The following is a 21,712-nucleotide window of genomic DNA, read 5'->3' on the forward strand; positions in this document are numbered from 1 at the left end:
TCAAAACCTTAATACCCTTGCCTAACAAAAATCTATCAATTTCAGTTTTAGAATTTCAATTGTTTTGGGGAAAGTGTTCCAGATTCCCAGTGCCCTAAGTGCTGAAGGTGCAGTGCAGGTTCACCAGAATGATCCTGGGGATAAAGAATTAAATTATGAGATCAGGTTGCATACACCAGGCCTGTATACCCTTGGAGGCATAACCTAATTGAGGTGTTTTAAAAGGATTAAAGGAGTTGACAGCATAGAAAGGGCAAACCTATTTCCTCTGGTGGGAGAGGCCAGAATAACGGGGCATAATTAGAGCTAGGCCATTTAGGGGTGATGTCAGAAAGCACTTCTTCACACACAGGGTTGTGGAAATCTGGAACCCTGTCCCAAAAAAAACTGTTGAGGCTAGGTCAGTTGAAAAAATTGGAAAAAAAAAATCTAAGATTTATAGATTTTTATAAGGCAAAATATTAAGGTTATGAAACCAAGGTGGGTAGGTAGGAACAAGGGACGTAGGAGCAGGAGTAGGCCATTCAGCCCTTCAAGCATGCTCCAATACTCAATGAGATCATGGCTGATCTAGTTGTGGTCTCAACTCCAAATTCCTGTCTGCCCACGTAACCCTTGACTCTCTTGTCCATCAAAAACCTAGCTAGTTCAGACTTAAATAAATTCAGTGACCCAGCCTCCACCACTTTCTGGGGAAGAGAAAAGAATTTCTTCTCATCTCCACCTTAAAAGGGAGATCTCTTATTTTTAAACTGTGTTCCCTAGTTCTAGTCTTCCCCACAAGAGGAAACATCATCCCTGTATGCACCCTATCATGTCCCCTCAGGATATTATATATTTCAATAAGGTCACCTCTCATTCTTCTAAACTCCAGGTACAAGCCCAACCTATTCAACCTTTCTTCCACAAAATAAGCCCTCATCATAGAGTTACCAGAAAGATAATCAATTATCTAATGGGATGCAGAACAGGCATAAGGATCTGAATGGTCTGCTTCTCTTATATTTCTATTAAAAACAATTAGAGTCTATCAGGACTAAAATCAACACTTTAGAATGCATTTCTTACATGATTGGATAAGCAACAGAAGTTTTGGATGAAGTAATCTTTAATTTGCTTCATAGAATGAGGTTGCATGTGGAAAATTTCAATTCATCCCAATCCAAACTTCAGCTGGCACTAAAAGTATGAGAGGAGCCTCAGTACTTTATAATCGTCTGAAGTCACAGGTGGCAATCATCACTGGTTAAAGTAATTCTATGGGGACTTTCCTGAGCAGTCTCCCATCACAAAGTCATTCAAGAGTAGCCATTTATGCTTTTTCCTCAGGCTTTCTACTGATTACCTGCTGAAGTTATTTCAGGAGATTGATGAAAAACCCATGGAAATTCTACCGCAGAATTGAGAGAGCTACTTTAGAAAATGCTGATGATTGTGTGTTTGCATTACTTTTTCTGTAGCGTATTCTGCTGGAACATTCACAATCCATGGACTTAATTAACCAAAGTAAACAATGTCACAAATAAATGACAGACAATGGGAGGGCTAGTGGTGGGAAATATAAAGCATATGTTGTCGAGTGTAGAAATATTCACATTGGAAAAACTTGCTTCTTTCAGGCAAAAGAACCATGTTGTTATTTAAATCAAGGAAACAGAACATTTTGATCTGTGATCAAAGACCTCATATGATCTTTAGTAAAAGAAACCAGCAATTCAAATTTCACTGCAATAATCTTGAAAAATTCAACTGAATTTGCTCCAAAGTTTCATTTTACTAAGAAAATAGACCTAATTTTTATATAAATAATCCAGAATTTCATTGGCTGGAGGCAGACTAAGCACAAAAGAAGATGAAAGCAAAATACTGTTGATACTAGAAGATGGTTGAGTTAGTTGGAGGTCAGTCATCTGAGCCCCAGGACATCACTGCAGGGGTTCCTCAAGGTAGTATCCCATTCCAACCATCTTCAGCTGCTTCTTCAATGACCTTCTTTCCATCATAAGGTCAGAAATGTGATGTTCGCTGGTGATTGCACAATGCTCAGTTCCATTCATGATTCTACAGATAATGAAGCAGTGCGTGCCCACATATAACAAGACCTGGACAATGGTCAGGCTTCAGCTGATAAGTGGCAAGTAAGATTTGTACTATACAAGTACGTGCGATGACAATGTACAATAAGATCCCCCTCCCCTTGACAGTCACTGGCTTATAATCGCTGAATTTCCCACCATCAACATCTTAGGGTATCATCATTGACAAGAAACTCAGCTGGACCAGCCATAGAAATACTGTGGCCACAAGAACAGGTGAGAAGCTGGGAATTCTGCAGCAGCTAACACACTTTCTTACTCCTATAGCCTTTCCACCAGCTACATGGTTCAAGTCAGGATAGAATACTCTCAATTTGTCTGGATGAGTGCATGTCCGAAAACACTCAAGAAGTTCAACATGAGCCAAGACAAAGCAAACAGCTTGGCCAAAACACCTAATACTTTAATGGTCATGTCATCCCAACACAGGGGGCAACTGTTGTGGATTAAAAATGATAAAATATAGAACACAAGTTAATTTAAAAAAAACCTTAAGAGTTCCCATAATCCAAGGACAATGCTCACAAATAAATTGAGAGAGAGAGAGAAAAATTTAATAAGAAATAAAATATACCACCTCCCAGAACTGCAGAATTCAAACTTTGAACTGTGAAAATAATATTCAGTGCATTAAAGTTATAAGACAAGATAGCTTTTCACACCAGGCTTTGTAATAGGACAGTACTTTAAAGTCAACAATATATTTCTTGTCCTGTTTGGACGAATGGAAGTTAGTGGTCTGCTGTGACACAAAAGTCTGAATGTGCCAATTCTCAAGTCAAAAGTGACAAACTACATGTCAAGAGTCTCACAGAAAGAGATCTGTGAGAATGGAGATCACAGTAAACTGCAGAAGCTAGCACTTTCCTGTGATTATCTTGTTAAAGCACAATCATCTGAATATTTCCTTTTACACAACAACATGCACGATATACACTGCAACAACTTGCCAAGCCTCCTTCAACAGCACCTAGCAAACCCATGATCTCTACCACCTAGAAGAACAAATGCAGAAGACACATGGGAACACCACCACCACCTGGAATTTCCCCTCCAAACCACACACCATCCTGAGATGGAGCTATATCAAAGTTCTGACAATGTCACTGAATCAAAAACCTGGAACTTCCTTATCTAATAGCACTGCGGGTGAAAAATACCCAGATGGACTGCAGCGGTTCAAGATACTGGCTCACTACGACCTTCTCAAATGCAATTAGGGATGGGCAACAACTCTGGCTTTTCCAGCAACACTCATATTCCATGAAAGAATAAAATATATACATAGTTTTAACAAATTAGGTTTGTTTCATATAATGACATTGAGGGAACATTAAGAACAGCAATATTAAGCCAACGTTTCATAGTGGCTTTTAAATTATAAATTCCTTCTTTCTTGTATATTAAAATTCATGATTTACTTTACCCAAAAAAAGAATACTTCAAGAATTGAATATATATATAAAACTTTACCCAAATCTAGTGAATCTGTGCTTCATGTTTTCTCACTAATCTTAATAGGTACATTGGTTAGTTTCAGCAAATTGAATCCTGAGGAAAAATCTGAAGAAACTAAATGTTTTTTTAACCTCAAAAGAGAGCGACCAAGGGAACATTATAGAGTTAGATGAGGTATTAAATGATGATAAGGTTAATTTGGACATAATTTCCTTTTCCAGGAGATTACATGGCTGCAGTGGAGGTAGGAAGTATTTAATCATAATGCTCCATCCACAATGAGGAGTGGGGGTGGCTTGATGGACCAGCTAGTCTTTCCCTGCAGGTCAATTTGATATGCTCATACAACTTCAAGGTATGCCAAGTCACAAATGCTGAAAATGTTTTTAACAGATGTCTGGAAAAACTTGATTACTCTTGGAATGGTCTTCAAGATAAAATACTGGAGGCAAAAGCCCTAAGCTCATTCAAGAGTCAGTTAAACAACTTGATGGAAAATGAAAATCAGACAGATGAGTTAAGATAGGCTGTAAAGACTCCCTGATGCATAACTATCTTGCACTTCAAACTGGGTTCCAGTCCTTGGCAGCCCAATCATCATTCTTCATTTGTTGCCAAATTATCTGACTGACCATAATCTAGTTCACAGACATATACACACCAGCAAGAGTCATTGGATAGCAATCAGAAACAAGAAACCTGGCCGATTTTCCACTCCCTATTCCAAGGGCAATTATAGTGCTCCTTCACCCTTCATGAGGCTGAGATCAGCTAACTGAGCATAGGCTGATATCAAATCTGCAACCATCCTAACATGGCTCAGCGCCAAACCATGAACTACTGCAGGAGCAGTACATTTATGATTATTTCCAATGAAGTACACTTCAAACTTGTGATTATCGGATGTGATTCCTCCCAAGTGACCTAGAACTGTTAATTGTTAAACTAGGAATCTTGTATTAAAATATAATTTATTCCATGAAGAAAAATGATTATGGTTTCTAGAACTGTATTAGTATTATGTCAGCATATACAGCAAGTCTTTGTTTGACATTGCCCTGTTTAATGTTGTTTCGCTTAAATGTTGATAAGTTAATGGAGCCTGGAATTTTGTTGAACATTGAGAGGTTCATTCTAACGTTTTTCCTGCTTGGCCTGACTGGCACCAATTTGGAGGGGCCTCTCTCAGCTCCCCAAGTTGTGGCCTCCACCTTCCCCAACCCACCCTCTCGCCAAACCTCCCACTTCCTGACTCACCCTCTCGCCACTTCCCACTCCTGGGTCTGCGTTCTGTTGAAGTTCCAGATCCAACCCAAAGCCGGAGCTCCATGTTGTGGAAGTGCAATCCCAATGGCGCAGAAGTGCCAAACTGGAACTGCTACAATCCATGTTTTTTTTAAATGCTCTTGTTTCGCTGCTCTTCTCCCGAGCCCTCGCTCACAGCGAGGTTTCAGGAGAGGGAAGAGGCAAGCGGGTGAGTCAGGGAGTGGGAGGTTCGGTGAGACGGTGGGTCGGGTAGGAGGAGAGGCTGCAACTGGGAAGTCAGGAACTCAGAGGTCAGTGGGAGCCAATGTTTCACTTAAAGCCGTGATTTTCAGGAACGCAACCACAACTTTATATGAGGACTTACTGTATCTATTGCCACACTAATGTATAGGGTGATGAGCATAAATCCCATTCAGGAGAGCTCCTGAAGTCAACCGTGCAATCAGAACGAGCCACTATATAAATGTTTCCCATCCAGTGGAAAAGAGAAAAAAGTGTCATTTTGGGCCACACTCATAAACCTTACGGCAACTGGATCAAGAGCATCATGAGCAGAGGCCTGGGGGCCAATCAGCTGGGAAAACGTCCATTGGCTCAAGAAGCCTCAAAGGTAGAGGGTAAATAAATTAACAAAACTACTCTTTGAATGAAGCAGCAACTGAGCAGCTTTAACAACTCATTTGTAAGAAATCACCAAGAAATAGATGCAATTCTAAATGTACTAGTTACCATTTAAACAACAAATTGACATGGATATCAATGCCAGCAAAACTGAGTTCCACATTGCCATAGTTGTTTATTTTGTTTGGAGAATATATGATTTCCCACATGTTCAAAATACTAATACAAGATGCATAATCTAACCTTGGACTTACCCAGACACAGGGTTGCAGTCATTAGCCACATTATCATCGTTTCTGAGGCTGAGGGAAACTGAAAATAAAAAAAGGTGGTTGAATTCACCTATTGCAATTAATATAAAATTAAATTTAAAAATATAATATATTCTGCAAAAGTAAAGAACATGATAATCAAACAGAGTCATAAATATAAACAAACAGAAGGGAAAATGCTAGAAACGTGAAATTTTTAAAATGTAAAACACTGGCAGTCACAGCATCTGAAACAGAAAAATAGGTTATTTTGGCTGAATTGATGCACTCAAAACGCTGATCTATCTTTCACATTCAGTTACTGTGTAATCTCCATTTAAGCTTATATAAAATATAAATCCATATAATATTAAAATCCTCATGGTTTTTGTTTGAGTTTGTTATGATTGTGACATGTGGAACATTGAAATCAATGGGAGAGCTGTAACACTTCCAGCCCTTTGAAATGAATCTGTACAGCTCCAGTGGTAAAGGTAAAACTTGTTAGTTTTACTTGTTCTAGAGTTACTTTAAATTAAACAACAATGGGGCATTTTCCCTGTGATTACTCTGGGCATATTATATCACCTTGGCACAAAGTATAGAGGAAAATTAGGTTGGAAATATTGTCCAGAAACTTACTGTTCATTGATTTTAAAAGATGGATAGTTACAAGGGATCTAGTACCAGCATTTAATTCTTCCTGTCATACTTTCATCCATATGTTGCACCGAGGTGCCATAAGAGGAAAATCTGCCCCAATATCATAAGAACACCTGTTGTTCCTGTTTGCTCCAGAGGCGTTACTGCAACTTCAGTCTTTGCCAACAAAAATAACTAAAAGATTATCATTTCTTCTGATTAACCGTGATCAACTCTGAGAGATTGACATAAATCATAGTTTAGATATTCTTGTGGGTTTTGCAAGTGCAGAATGAAACAAACTAATTAGCCATTATCAAGAGATTGCAATTTGGGACTGTCTGCCTACACCAGCCCAGTTGGTGCATTGAAATCTAGACAGATTTAGTAGGCTGAGTTTCAACTAATGAACCGTTCAGACAAAAGAAAAATTCTCACAACAGGAGTGCTTTTCAGAATATGTACATTGTTTACAAATTATGGCATTACTATCTCTGTTACATCGCACACTTGGGAATAACAAAGGAAGGGATTTTCCATGAATACTTTTAAAATGCTTTGAAGTTGGTGTTACAGATATATTCACTAACATTTATTTATCACAGAGACTTTTACAAATAGTAATGCTTGGACAACAGCTCAAAGTGTATTTTACCTAATTTTGTAACCCATTTCTTGATTTTCAATATTACACTAGATGCCCTGTTAGTTTATCACAGTATCACAGAATCTTTACAGTGCAGAAGCAGGCCATTCAGCCCATTGAGTCTACATTAGTTCTCTGAAAGAGCATTCCAGCTAGTCCCTCTCACCTGCCTTATCCCTGTAACTTTATACATTCTCTCTTTTCAGTGACGACAAGGGGGACCCTATCACGGTTCTGGGAGGGAGAGGAAGGTGTGAAGGCGGATGCATGGGAGATGGGCCAGACACGGTTGAGGGCTCTGTCACTTGATGATGCCACTTTCAAAAATAGTTCCTCTGACATGTCTTCCTTCTTCCTTAACTGAGGTTTTCCACCCATGGTGGTTGACAGGGCCCTCAACCATGTCCAGCCCATCTCCCACGCATCCGCCCTCACACATTCCTCTCCCTCCCAGATCCGTGATAGGGTCCCCCTTGTCCTCACTTATCACCCCACCAGCCTCCGCATTCAAAGGATCATCCTCCGCCATATCCGCCAACTCCAGCATGATGCCACCACCAAACATATCTTCCATTCACCCCCCCGGCGGCATTCCGCTGGGATCGTTCCCTCCGGGACACCCTGGTCCACTCCTCCATCACCCCCTACGCCTCAACCCCCTCCCACGGCACCTTCCCATGCAACTGCAGAAGGTGCAACACCTGCCCCTTTACTTCCCCTCTCCTCACCGTCCAAGGGCCCAAAAATTCCTTTCAAGTGAAGCAGCATTTCACTTGCACTTCCCTCAATTTAGTCTACTGCATTCGCTGCTCCTAATGCGGTTTCCTCTACATTGGAGAGACCAAACGCAGACTGGGTGGCCGCTTTGCGGAACACCTTCGGTCTGTCTGCAAGCATGGCCCAGACCTCCCTGTCGCTTGCCATTTCAACACTCCACCCTGCTCTCATGCCCACATGCCCGTCCTTGGCCTGCGCATTGTTCCAGTGAAACTCAACGCAAACTGGAGGAACAGCACCTCATCTTCCGACTAGGCACTTTACAGCCTTCCGGACTGAATATTGAGTTCAACAATTTTGGATCATGAACTCTCTCCTCCATCCCCACACCCTTTCCGATTCCCCTTTTTTCCAATAATTTATATAGATTTTTCTTTTCCCACCTATTTCCATTATTTTAAAATGTATTTCCATCCATTGTTTTATCTCTACCTTTTAGCCTATTTCAATCCCTTCCCTCCACCCCACCCCCACTAGGGCTATCTGTACCTTGCTCATCCTGCTTTCTACCCTTGATGTCACCTATTAGCACATTCCTTAGATAATATCACCACCTTCAACACCTCTTTGTCGTTTTGTCTATGACATCTTTTGGCAATCTCCACCTATCACTGGCTCTCTATCCAGCTCTACCTGTCCCCCCCCCCCCCCTTAAACAAACTTATATTTCACCTCTTTTTATTTTTCCTTAGTTCTGTTGAAGAGTCATACGGACTCAAAACGTTAACTCTGTTCCTCTCCCCAGATGCTGTCAGACCTGCTGAGTTTTTCCAGGTATTTTTCTTTTTGTTTTTTTATCATTTACTTTGCCTGGGTCTTTTAAAAATATGTGGCTTACTGCTGGCTTAACAAAAGTGTAACTGGGAGTCAGATTAAGTAGGGGATTTAGAAGTTATCATAATAGTAATTTGTGGATCTACGTATGTATTTAAAGTAATTTCCTCTATTAATAAATGTTTAATCTAGTTTTGTAAAAACCTATAAGACTTAGTGGTCTTATTACTACTGAATTCAGGGCACGCATCTCAAAATTTATACAAATTGCAAAACAAGTTTTGGCGGCTGTTTCAAGTTTCCCTTTAGGATTTGAACAACTCAGCATTTACCATCAGCTGTGCCATAACACTGAAAAACAACTATTTATCATTACACTCTGTTTCCTGTCACTCAGCCAATTTCTTATCCAAGTGCCTACTTTCCCTTTTATCCCATGACCTAGAATTTAGCTCACAGGTCTGTGTGTGGCACTGTATCAAATGCCTTTTGAAAATCCATATACGCCACATCAACAATGTCTCCTTTATCAACCTTCTCTGTTACCTCAGCAAGTTAGTTAAACACGATTTTTCCTTGATGAATCCACGCTGGCTTTCCTTTGTTATCCTGCACTTGTCTAAATGATTATTGATTTTAATCTTGTTCCATAGTTTCCAGAAGTTTCCCTACCACTGAGGTCAAACTGACTGGCCTGTAGTTGCCAGCTTTATCCTTGCACCCCTTTTTGAACAAGGGTGTAACATTCTCTGTTTTCCAGTCCTCTGTCACCTCCCCTTTGTCTAAGGAAGGCAGGAAGATTATCACTAATGCCTCTGGAATTTCCACTCTCAGTTCCATCAGCATTCTTGGATGCATCTCATCCAGTCCTGCTACCTTATCTATTTTTAAGTAAAGATAGGCTTTCCAACACCTCCTTCCTGTCGATTGTAAGTTCTTCTAGTGTGCCAGTTACCTCCTTTCCCACCTTGGCCTGGGTAGCAAGTTCTTCCTTTCTCCAAAATATATTTAGACATTCAAACTCCTAAAAAAGAATACTCCCTATCCAACATATTCAAAATAAACAGTCCTGTGTGTCAGTCTGTCAAACTAACTTTGCCCTGACAATCCTGAGATAAACATTCTCATCTTATACTACACTGCGCAGAATGATCACCGAAAATAAACTACACAGTTGCTCCATTTGCGTTCCTTGTGAAGTGGTTTCACATACAATACTTAATGCTACAAACACATTTTGAATCATACATTATTTGACTAAGTTAATCATGAATCATCCAGTAGTCAAAATGGTTGCCATAAGGTTGTACCTTGCCACAAGCATTCTAAACTCTGCCATCTCCAAGTGCCCAACCAGCAGACACTGAGGGGCAAAAAGAAGCTCCTGCTCTTATATTTAATTTTTAAGATTAATTATCTGGAAGAAGTTCCATGGTAAAGTTTTATTTGACAGTGCTGCAATATATCACTGAAAAATCGGTGGTATGTGTTTGTCAAACCTCTCGTGGATCAGTGACTGATCCTAGTCTCTTGTTTGCTATATTCGTGCAGTGAAATACACACACAGATCACCCTGTGGCTCACAATTTGGAGAAGCAGTAGGTGGGCGGAACTGCCGAACACTAAGCACCTTGTCATATCTAGAGACCAGATAGAATCCACAATCTTCAGTGCAAGTAGCATGACTCAGACATGCATTTTTCTTAAAGCTGTGAACTTTCAGTAAACACTATTTCTTAACTTATGTTCAAAAGCACTTGAAGGTTAAATTCAACAAGCATCTATTGTTCCTGCAATATAAAGGTGTGATCGTAGGTAGCATCACAGCCGAGTCAATTCCTGATCCACATTGGGTGGCGATTTAACTACTAAATCATTAGGGAGTATTCATTCAAATTTTGAAATTAAACAACTTACACTGTTCATTATTAATTCTGCTGAAATCACTGGAACTTAATTATTTGCATTTATTTTTCAATGGCTTTGATTTTGAAGCATATAAAATGCATGTCCCTGTGCACTTATTAAACCAGTTCTATTTACATTTTCTTGAACCTTGGTCACTAAACATTGAGCAATGAATTTTCAGGTGTTTTGAATATTAGTTTCCAAACTATTCATAAACTAAAAATTCCATTCATGAAATAACCAAAGTTTCACTCACTATTTCTCATTCATTGCCATATCTACAAAAAACCTCACAGTGGCAGCCTAATTAATTTCAAAACAGTTAGGCATATTAATGAGGAAACATGACAAGAGTGACAATGTACAACTTCAACTGAAAAAAGGATACAGACCTTTATTTTTAAAACATTGGAAAATAGAAGGGCCATAGCGCAGGCTATCGTCAAGGTGGAAAATGGGATAAAAAATTAAGGATCAAGACTTAACAATTAGTTCGTGCCAAACTTGGTTTTCAAAACCTGTAGTTGAAGGAGGAAGAAAAGACTGAGAAAGGAAAGAAGTCCTGACTCCAGTGAGCATTGAAAAGAGTCACTTACAGTAGGAGCAGGTCTTGTGTAGAGCTGGCGCAGGAGGAGCGTATGGGAGGGCAGAAAGTTGGAGTTGCATTTTGGGTGAGGAGGATGTTCAGAAGTCAGAAGACAGACAAGCTGGGTACAGCATTTGGGGCAGGAGGAAAAGAGTGTAAGAATTAACTTGAGGGGAGTGGAGAGAAAGGAGAATGCTAGCATTAACTGAGGTGAAACAGAGAGAGAAAGAGGGTCAGCATAAACTGAGGAGGTTGTGAATAGGGAGAAGAGTCCCAATTTAAGGAGTGGTGGAGGGACAGAAACATCTGCTTGAACACGTAACGTGGAAAAGAAAGGAAATGTTGAAAACAGGAGGGCAGTGGAAATGAAAGACAGGAGTGTCTGTGTAAACTGGGCTGCAAAGGGAGGACTGCTAGCTTCAGCTGCTGGAGGAAGAAGAATGGCAACGTGAACTGTGGGGGCTGGAAGAGGAAAGTGTCCCTTTCTGTTAGGTGGAGAATTGAAGGAGGCAAATGTCTTTGTGAACAGAGGCTGGAGGAGGTGAAGCATGTCTAAGAAAGAGAAAGCATTGAAGGTGGAAAATTAACTATTCAGGTAGTTTTTTGGGGCAGCTATGATCTGGTGGATCTTTTGAAAACCCAAATCTCATTCAATTTTTTGCAATCTTATCAATGAAAAGGAAAATCATTAAAGATTTTAAAAACAGATGTTTAAAATTAACCACAATGGAACGTGTTTTGTATTAAAATGCAACATTCACCTCCCAGATCACCCCTAGAAAGCATATCCCAGACCAGCCTAGAAAGGAACCACTAGGAAGCACAGTAATTTGGCTTGGGAGTGATGAGTTGGTCAACAGCCACCCCACAGCACAGGAACAAATTACTTAGCTTTCTGTCGATGGACTTTAAGGACCACTGAGTAAGTTTCTAGACGTCTGGAATAACCGAGGAAGCAAGCAGCTCATGATCCACCCAGCTAAGGCCGAATTGACGAGCAGAATCATGAAATTGGCATCAGGATCATGATTTTCAGATCCAAAATGCCTAACACCTGTTGGAGTGCTGGACACTAGCAAGTCCAATGTGACTGCTAATTTTGCTAATGCTAAACCCAATGTTAATCTTTCTCCCAAGAAAACAGCAATGAGGAGGAACAATTTCTACTCCAACTAATCCATCCCAGCCAGGACCGGGATCAAAAACCATGTTGTTGACACCAATTTGATCCACAGCAGCCCTCCAGCCAGCTCCCCCATCACCGCGCCCCCCTCTCAGGAATCCAAGTTGCTTGCACCTTTACATACATGCTACAGTCCCAAGCTGTGGATAGTGATGGCAGAACCTCCAATTTTCTTCCCATCAATGTATGCCTGTCTTTGGCGGCCGTTGGAAGGGTTTGCAGGTTGATAAATTAACCTGTTTGGCCGCGTCATGAACGCACCTTCCTTGACCATCAAGTCCTGGAGTGGGACTTGAGACCGGAGCTACCCACTGCGCCAAGACCTCCAACTGAAGTTAAAGTTGTAAGTCCCTCCTTCCCCCCATTACACTTTCACTATAATTATTTGTTCATATTCAGAGGTGTTCGAGTTGTCAGTTTGTTGGAAGCGGCTGGCCACTTACATACCAACCTGGTAAACTAGTAAATGTGCTATCTCCATGGTCATTCCTCAGCTAGCGGTTTCGTCCTTTTAAGGACCTGATTTGCATTCCGTGTTTACTAGTGATGAGAAATTGTTCTATAAACATGTAAGCTTCAACTACAAATAAATTAAAACCACAGGCCAGATTTCCCTACTCTTTGTGTGGATTCTCGAGTTAGTTTCCTTAAAGGGGGCGCAATCTTTAGCAAAAAGTATTCGGCAACACTTTTATTTGCTAACATACAATGGCGAAACTGGTGTGGAAACAACTAACTGCACAATTCCGCTGATGTGGTACGCAGCTGTTTTGGCTCTTTCCCATCTTTTAAAAAAAGAAAGATTTGTTGCATCTATTTTCAATAAACCAGCCGTGAAATATAACATACTCCATCAAACACTATAAGCAGCAGTAATTGTCAATATGTACAATTCTTTACTGTGTAGTGCAGCAATCGGGCAGAAAGTAGAACCGAATTTTGGAATAGTAAATGTTACATTCTTCAATAAGCTAAATGACCGCAAACTGATTTTAGAACAAGTAAATTTTCAAGCCCCACCATTTCATCAAACATTCTTTAAATTGTATTTCACACATTTGAGTAGATTTTCCCCACTCCCTTCTTGCGAATAACTTTCTCTACAAAACTAAACGCAGCAAATTGGAAAGTTTCTGAAACTCACATTTACTGCCCAATGCCGAAGCTCAAATCACAACTTCTGGAAAAGATTAAAGGTTGTTTCAAGAGTCACTTTCCAAAGAGCATGATGCCTGGCATCCCTCTTCCTGCAGAGCCCATGACTTCCTATCACTGGGAAATATCTACTGTTTCGCAACTGTCAGAGTCGGGCTCGGTAGCAGGCGGATTGAGAAAGCACCGAGCTGGCTGACGGACCAAGCTGTCGCTCTTACCTCACCCACCGCAATAGATCGGCCACGCAGAGCCCGTAAGAAGCTGCCCGGAGCCCAGCTGCTTATTCACTGACGTTTGTTCACACGTGGCTGCTGCTGCTCCTTTCTGAGAAGCTCATTGCAGATAGGGACAGGAGAGTAGAGTAATAGCAGCTCCATATTGACGAGGGTAGGGAATGTGCGGTGAGTAATAGGAGGAGGTGACAGACTTAAAGGTCGGAAGGGCCAAGAGGTGAGTAATTGCGTGAGTCGAACACGTGGGAACGAAGGTGGGCACAAACAGAAGAAGGCATGTACGGTTTGGGGACATTGACATTGACAAGGCAGCAATCGGAACTGAGTCAGTAACTGGCAGAAAGAAAAGGGTGATCATTGAGGAAAAATATGCATTGACAGCACTAAGAAGGTGGACAGGGTATTAGATAAAGAAATGAAGAAGTGGACTAAGTGCAGAAAGCTGGAATAGGCATGTTAGACCAAATGACCTGCTTCATGCTGTAAAAATTCTATCACTCGAAATCTATATTTAAATAAAACTTTTTTTTATAAAGCTCTCAAGCTTTGGTGATAAATCTAATGAGCAGATATTTAATTAAGGTGGATTATTCACAATCTAGGCTACAAATATTTTCATATAGAAAGAAAATAAAATCTATCATGTCAACAAGTGTTACCGAATACTTTTTCAGAAAAAACTGCATCCCCTTTAAGTTGGGCTATTTTAAGGGAAATAACTTGTGAATCAACACAAAGTGTAGGAAAATCTGCTGTATGGTTTTAATTCATTTATGGTAGAAACTTACATTTTGGTGCATTTATTGCAAAACATTGGACATTGACAGGACCAAGTAGGTGCATAGAGACAGATAGGCTTTCACAGTGGCAAGAAAGAGATGACAGAAGTGGACAGGAGATGGACATCTAAAGGTTGGAATTATCATGGCTAGGAGCTGAATCATGACAAAGAGGAGCAATGGATTCTACAGGGCCATCAGATGGGCACAAAGACCAAAGTTATATTTGTAGGAATTCTACACAATAGTTTACCCAGCTTCCAATTATTAACATTTTAATGGAGATCTTAAATTCTTTTTAAAAAATGAAATACAAATAAGGATGATGTGTGAAGCAAACATAGATTTAAAACCAGAAAGGTAACATTCAGTGAAGGAATTGGTGAATACATTAAGGGAGACATTTCAACTGGTAAGTTGTAGAGAAGCCGAATATGGAAACATATACTGCCTGTGGCCTCCTTTTTTACTGCTACATTGCATCTATCCACTGGAGAAGAGGATGCTGCCAAAATACTTATTTAGCACCTCTGCCTCCAAAAGAATATCTCCTATTTGATCCCTAATGGGCCTCATGCTACTTTTGACTAGGCTTTTACTATTTATGTGTTTGTAAAATACGTTTGTGTTTCTTTTCATTTTAGTCACTAATCTATTCTCATACATTCTCTTTGCCCCTCATTTCTTTTTTAGATCTCTTTTGTGCTTTCTATATTCAGCTTAGTTCTTTATTGTATTATGACTCTTACAATTGTCATAAGCTTCCTTTTCCTGTCTTATCTTAACCTCTGTGCCTTTAGTTATTGTGGGAGCTCTAGCTTTGGATGCCTATCCTTTCCCCTTCGTGATACTATGTCTCCTCTGTACCTTTTCCATTTTAGTATTTGTATGCTTATTATTCCTTGCCCTTTTCCATAACTGCCCTAAACTGGATGATATTATGGTCACTGTTTATAAACACTCTCCCACTGAAACATGCTCCACTTGCCCCACTTCATTCCCCAGATCTAGATCCAGCATTGCTTTCTTCTTTGGAGAAGGGTCATATGGACTCGAAACGTCAACTCTGTTTCTTTCCCCACAGATGCTGTCAGACCTGCTGCGTTTTTCCAGAATATTTTGTTTTTGTTTCAGATTTCCAGCATCTGCAGTATTTTGCTTTTATTTTTGCTTTCTTCTTTGTTGGGCTGGAAACAAATCAAATAAAGTTTTCTAGAATTTGTCTCCCTCTTTGCCATTTACATTGTGATTTTGCCAATCAAAATAGAATAATTGAAATAAGTTACCTGGATGCTTTGTACCAAGAGGCAGTCACACCACTTAGGATAGGATCTTCTGATTTGGTCAGTGGTCAAGGACAAAATGGTGTGACTGCGAGTGAGGCAGTTAAGGGGACCCAGAGGGCAGGAGCGTGGGAGCCTCAGCCTTTGCAATTGTCCAATAGGTTTGAGGTTCTCTCAGCTTATTTGGATGGGAGTGATGGCTGCAGGGTGGATGAGCAAATTGACCATGGCACCGTGGTACAGGAAGCCATTCAAGAGGAGGGGGGAGCAAAATGGAATGTACTGGTGGCACAGGACAATATATAGTGAGCGGGATTGACACTGTTCTCTGCAGCAAAGAGTGAGAGTACAGAAGACTGTGCTGTCTGCCCAGTGCCAGGGTTCAGGACATCAGCTCAAGGCTGGAAAGGAACTTGCAGTGGGAGGGGGAGGATCCTTGAAGTGGTCCATGTAGGTACCAATGACATAGGTAGAGCTAGGAAAGAGATTCTGCATAGAGAATATGAGGAGGTAGGCACTAAATTGAAAAGCAGAACCTCTCTGGGTTATTATCTGAGCCATGTGAAAATTGCCATAGGATAAATAAGATTAGAGAAATGAATGGATGGCTGAAAGACTGGTGTGAGAGAAGTGGGTTCTGGTTCGTGGGCACTGGCTCCAGTAGTGGGGAATGTGGGATCTCTACCATTGGGGCAGTCCACACCTGAACCATGCTGGGACTGGTGTTCTAGTGAGCCGCATAACTAGGGAAGTAGAGAGGGTTTTAAACTAATTAGTGGGGGAAAGGGATCAAATTTGGGAAGATGTGGTAAACCAAAGAGTAGAGATAGGGCAAGAGAGAAAGGTATTACTATGGGAAATGATAAACAGAACGTGACAGGAAGGGATAGAGAATATAAATCTAAGAGTAAACAGCAATCAAGGCTAGAGGTTACAAAAATATAAAAAGGACAAAACTAAAGGTTCTGTATCTGAATGCCCGTAGTATTTGAAACAAAAACAGATGAACAGGTAGTGCAAACAGAAATAAATAAGTACCATCTGATAGCGATTACAGAAACATGGCTGCACGATGACATAATTTGGCACCTGAATATTGAAGGGTATGTGACCTTTAGGGAGGACAGGAAGCTAGGAAAAGATGGAGGGGTGGCTCTGCTAATTAATTATGGTGTTAGCACATTAGATAGGCTTGTCTTAAGTTCGGGAACAGGATGTAGGAGTGGTGTGGATTGAGATGAGAAATTATAAAGGCAAGAGTCACTTGTGGGAGTGGTGCACAGGCCCCCTAATTGTAACTAAATGGTAGGACAGAGCATAAAGGAAGAGCTAATGGGAGCATGTCAGAAAGACACAGGGATAGTCATGGAGGATTTTAATCTATATATAGGCTAGAAAAATCAGATGGGCAAAGGTAACTGAGATGTGGTGTTCATAGAATGTTTCCAGGATAGTTTCTTAGAATAGTACATTCTGGAGCCAATCAGAGAGCAGGCTATACTAGACCTGGTATTATGCAGCGAGATTGGATTAATTGATAACTTCATAGTTAAGATGCCCCTGGGTAGCAACGATCATAATATGATTGAGTTTTACATTCAGTTTGAGGGAGACAAGAGTTGGTCCAAGACTAGTATTTTACCTTAAATAAGGGCTATTATGTAGGAATCAAAGCACAGCTAGCTAAAGTGAACTGGCCAATGAGGTTAAGGGATAGGTCAATAGTGATTCAGTGGCAGACATTTAAAGAGATATTACAGAATACACAGAGTAGATACATTCCAACAAGAAAGAAAAATTCCAGCAAGAGGATCCACCATCCGTGGCTAACTAAACAAGTTAAAGACGATATCAAACGTAAAAAAAAAAGCATATAATTGTATAAAGGTGGGCAGCAGGTCACAAGATTGGACAGAATATAAATAACAGCAAAGAATGACAAAAAGATTACTAAGAAGAGAAAATTAGACCATGAGAGAAAGCTAGCTAGAAATATAAAGACAATTGTAAGAGTTTCTAGAGATACTTAAATAATAAAAGACCATGAGACATAGGAGCAGAAATTAGGCCATTTGGCCCATTTAGCTAGCTCTGCTTTGATTCCTACATAGTTCAATGAAATTGAACAGATGTTTTGCATTGACCTTCACTATAGGGGATAAGACCATAAGACATAGGAGCAGAAATTAGGCCATTCGGCCCATCGAGTCTGCTCTGCCATTCAATCATGGCTGATAAGTTTCTCAACCCCATTCTCCCGCCTTCTCCCCATAACCTTTGATCCCCTTACCAATCAAGAACCTATCTATCTCGGTCTTAAATACACTCAATGACCTGGACTCCACAGCCTTCTGTGGCAATGAATTCCATAGATTCACCGCTCTCTGGCTAAAGAAGGTTCTCCTCATCTCTGTTCTAAAAGGTCTTCCCTTTACTCGAGGCTCTGCCCTCAGGTCCTAGTCTCTCCTACTAATGGAAAATTAGTCCACTCTATCCAGGCCTTTCAGTATTCTGTAAGTTTCAATCAGATCCCCCCTCATCCTTCTAAACTCCATCGAGTATAGACCCAGAGTCCTCAAACGTTCCTCATATGTTCCTCATATGTTAAGCCTTTCATTCCTGGGATCGTTCTCGTGAACCTCCTCTGGACCCTCTCCAGGGCCAGAACATCCTTCCTGAGACACGGGGCCCAAAATTGCTCACAATATTCTAAATGTGGTCTGACCAGAGCCTTATAAAGCCTCAGCAGCACATCCCTACTTTTATATTCTAGTCCTCTCGAAATAAATGCCAACATTGCATTTGCCTTCCTAACTACCGACTCAACCTGCAAGTTAACCTTAAGAGAATCCTGGACTAGGACTCCCAAGTCCCTTTTCACTCCAGATTTCTGAATTCTCTCCCCATTTAGAAAATAGTCTATGCCTCTATTCTTCCTACCATAGTGCATGACCTCACACTTCCCCACGTTGTATTCCATCTGCCACTTATTTGCCCATTCTCCCAACCTGTCCAAATCCTTCTGCAGCCTCCCAGCCTCATCAATACAGGAGTATAATATAGGTCCCTCCACCTATCTTTGTATCATCTGCAAACTTAGCCAGAATTCCCTCAGTTCCTTCATCTAGATCATTAATGTATAAAGTGAAAAGTTGTGGTCCCAACACTGACCCATGCGGAACTCCACTAGTCACCGGCCGCCATCCTGAGAAGGACCCCCTTATCCCCACTTTCTGCCTCCTGCCAGACAGCCAATCTTCTATTCATGCTAGTACCTTGCCTCTAACACCATGGGCTCTTATCTTACTGAGCAGCCTCCTGTGCAGCACCTTGTCAAAGGCCTCCTGGAAGTCCAAGTAGATAACATCCATTGGCTCTCCTTTGTCTAACCTACTCACTACCTCCTCAAAGAATTCTAACAGATTTGTCAGGCATGACCTCCCCTTGATGAAACCATGCTGACTTTGCCCTATTTTACCATGCACTTCCAAGTATTCTGAAATCTCATCTTTAATAATGGACTCTAAAATCTTACCAACGACCGAGGTCAGGCTAATCGACCTGTAATTTCCTGTCTTTTGCCTCACTCCCTTCTTAAACAGGGGGGTTATATTAGCGATTTTCCAGTCCTCTGGGATCCTCCCTAACTCCAGTGATTCCTGAAAGATCACCACTCACGCCTCCACTATCTCTCAGCTATCTCCTTCAGGACTCTGGGGTATAATCCATCTGATCCAGGTGATTTATCCACCTTCAGACCTTTCAGTTTTCCTAGCACCTTCTCCTTGGTAATGGCCACCATACTCACCTCTGCCCCCCGACTCTCTTGAACTTTGGGGATGTTACTCGTGTCTTCCACCGTGAAGACTGACGCAAAGTACCTATTCAGTTCCTCCGCCATTTCTTTGTTCCCCACTACTACTTCTCCAGCGCCATTTTCCAGCTGCCCAATGTCCACTTTTGCCACTCTCTTACCCTTTATATATATAAAAAAACTCTTGCAATCTTCTTTTACACTACTGGCTAGTTTACCCTCATATTTAATCTTCTCCCTCCTTATTTCTTATTTAGTTGTCCTTTGTTGGTCTTTGTAGGCTTCCCAATCCGCTGGTTTCCCACTGCTCTTCTCCACATTGTATGCTTTCTCTTTAGCTTTTATGCTGTCCCTCACTTCCCTTGTCAGCCATGGTTGCCTCGTCCTCCCTTTAGTATGCTTCTTCTTCCTAGGGATTTTTGCTGTGTCTCCCAAATTACTCCCAGAAACTCCTGCCATTGCTGTTCCACTGTCTTTCCTGCTAGGCTCAGCTCCCAGTCAATTCTGGCCAGCTCCTCCCTCATGCCTCTGTAGTTGCCTTTATTCAACTGTAATACCGTTACATCTGATTCCAGCTTTTTCCTTTCAAATTGCAGGGTAAATTCTATCATATTATGGTCACTTCCTCCTAAGGATTCCTTCACCTTAAGCTCCCTTATCAAATCTGCTTCACTACACATCACTAAATCTAGAATTGCCTGTTCCCTAATGGGCTCCACCACAAGCTGCTCCAAAAAGCCATCTCGTGGACATTCCACAAATTCCTTTTCTTGGGATCCACTACCAACCTGATTTTCCCAGTCTACCTGCATATTGAAATCCCCCATGATCACTGTAATCTTGCCTTTCTTACACACCTTTTCCACCTCCTGGTGTATCTTGTGCCCCACATCCTGACTACTGTTCAGAGGCCTGTACATAACTTCCATTGTGGTTTTTTCACCTTTGCGATTCCTCAACTCTACACACACAGATTCTACATCATCTGACCGTATGTCGTTTCTTGCTATCAATTTAATTTCATTTCTTACTAACAAAGCAACTGCACCCCCCTCTGCCAACCTGCCTATCTTTTCGATAGGATGTATGTCCTTGGATATTTAGCTCCCAGTCCTGATCCCCTTGCAGCCATGTCTCCGTGATGCCCACCACATCATACCTGCCAATTTCAATCTGCGCCACAAGCTCATTTACCTTATTTCGTATACTGCGTGCATTCAGATACAACACCTCAAGTCCTGTATTTCCCGTCCTCTTTCTCATTGTCGTCCCTTTATCTGATGTGCTTGAAGTTAGATTCCTAGCCCTTTCCAAACACTCTGTCCTATTTTTGTGTTCTGGAGAATTTAATAGCCTCTATAATCTGGGATATAAGTAACATCCAGAAATAGCTGTAAAGCATGAATTGGAAGGGAGGGAGGATCTCAGGAAAATTACAATCACCAGGGAAGTGGTACTTAGCAAATTGTTGAAGCTGTGGGCTGACAAATCCCCAGGTCCTGATGGACTTCATCCCAAGGTTTAAAAGAAGTAGCTAGTGAAATAGTTGATGCATTTTAATTTTCCAAAATTCCCTGGGTTCAGGGAAGGTTCCATTAGATAGAAAAAATAGCAAATATAATTCCTTTATTCAGAAAGGGGGGGAGACAGAAAGCAGGAAACTACAGGCCAGTTAGCTTAACATCTGTCATAGGGAAAATGTTGGAAGCTATTATTAAATATGTTATGGCAGGACACTTGGAAAAATTCAAGGCAATCAGGCAGAGTCAGCATGGTTTTATGGAAGGGAAATCACATTTAACCAAGTTATTAGAGTTCTTTGAAGGAGCCACATGTGCTGTGGATAAAGAGGAACCGGTGGATGTACTGTACTTAGATTTCCAGAAGACATTTGATAAAGTGCCACATCCAAGGTTATTGCAGAAAATTAAAGCTCATGGTGTAGGGGGTAACATATTGGCATATATAGAAGATTGGCTAGCTAACAGGAAGCAGAGAGTTGGCATAAATGGTTCTTTTTCTACTTAGCAGGATGTGACAAGTGGTGTGCCACAGGGATCAGTGCTGGGGCCTCAACTTTTTACAATTTACATAAATGACTTGGATGAAGGAACAGAAAGTATGGATGCTAAATTTGCTGATGATGCAAAGATAGGAAGGAAAGTAAGTTGTGAAGAGGACATAAGGAGGCAAGGTTTACTAAACTAATACCAGAAGTGGGCAGGTTTTCTTGAAAGGAA

General features: G+C 41.0%; 1 protein-coding gene across 2 annotated transcripts in view; it reads right to left on the bottom strand.

The window, feature by feature from the left end:
* Positions 1-13,706, bottom strand: part of lepr (leptin receptor) — a 164,290-nt gene extending 150,584 nt beyond the window's left edge. The window contains exons 1-2 of one of the 2 annotated variants that reach the window (XM_078561288.1): positions 13,582-13,706; positions 5,696-5,753 (exon numbers count right to left, since the gene is read on the bottom strand). In XM_078561288.1, coding sequence (XP_078417414.1) covers positions 5,696-5,732 — 37 coding nt within the window. In that variant the 5' untranslated portion in view covers positions 5,733-5,753; positions 13,582-13,706. The other variant, XM_078561287.1, reaches the window with a different exon arrangement.
* Between the last annotated feature and the right edge of the window lie 8,006 nt (positions 13,707-21,712).

Source organism: Cetorhinus maximus, chromosome 17, assembly GCF_964194155.1.
Source record: "Cetorhinus maximus chromosome 17, sCetMax3.hap1.1, whole genome shotgun sequence".
In the NCBI taxonomy this organism is placed as follows: Eukaryota; Metazoa; Chordata; class Chondrichthyes; order Lamniformes; family Cetorhinidae; genus Cetorhinus; species Cetorhinus maximus.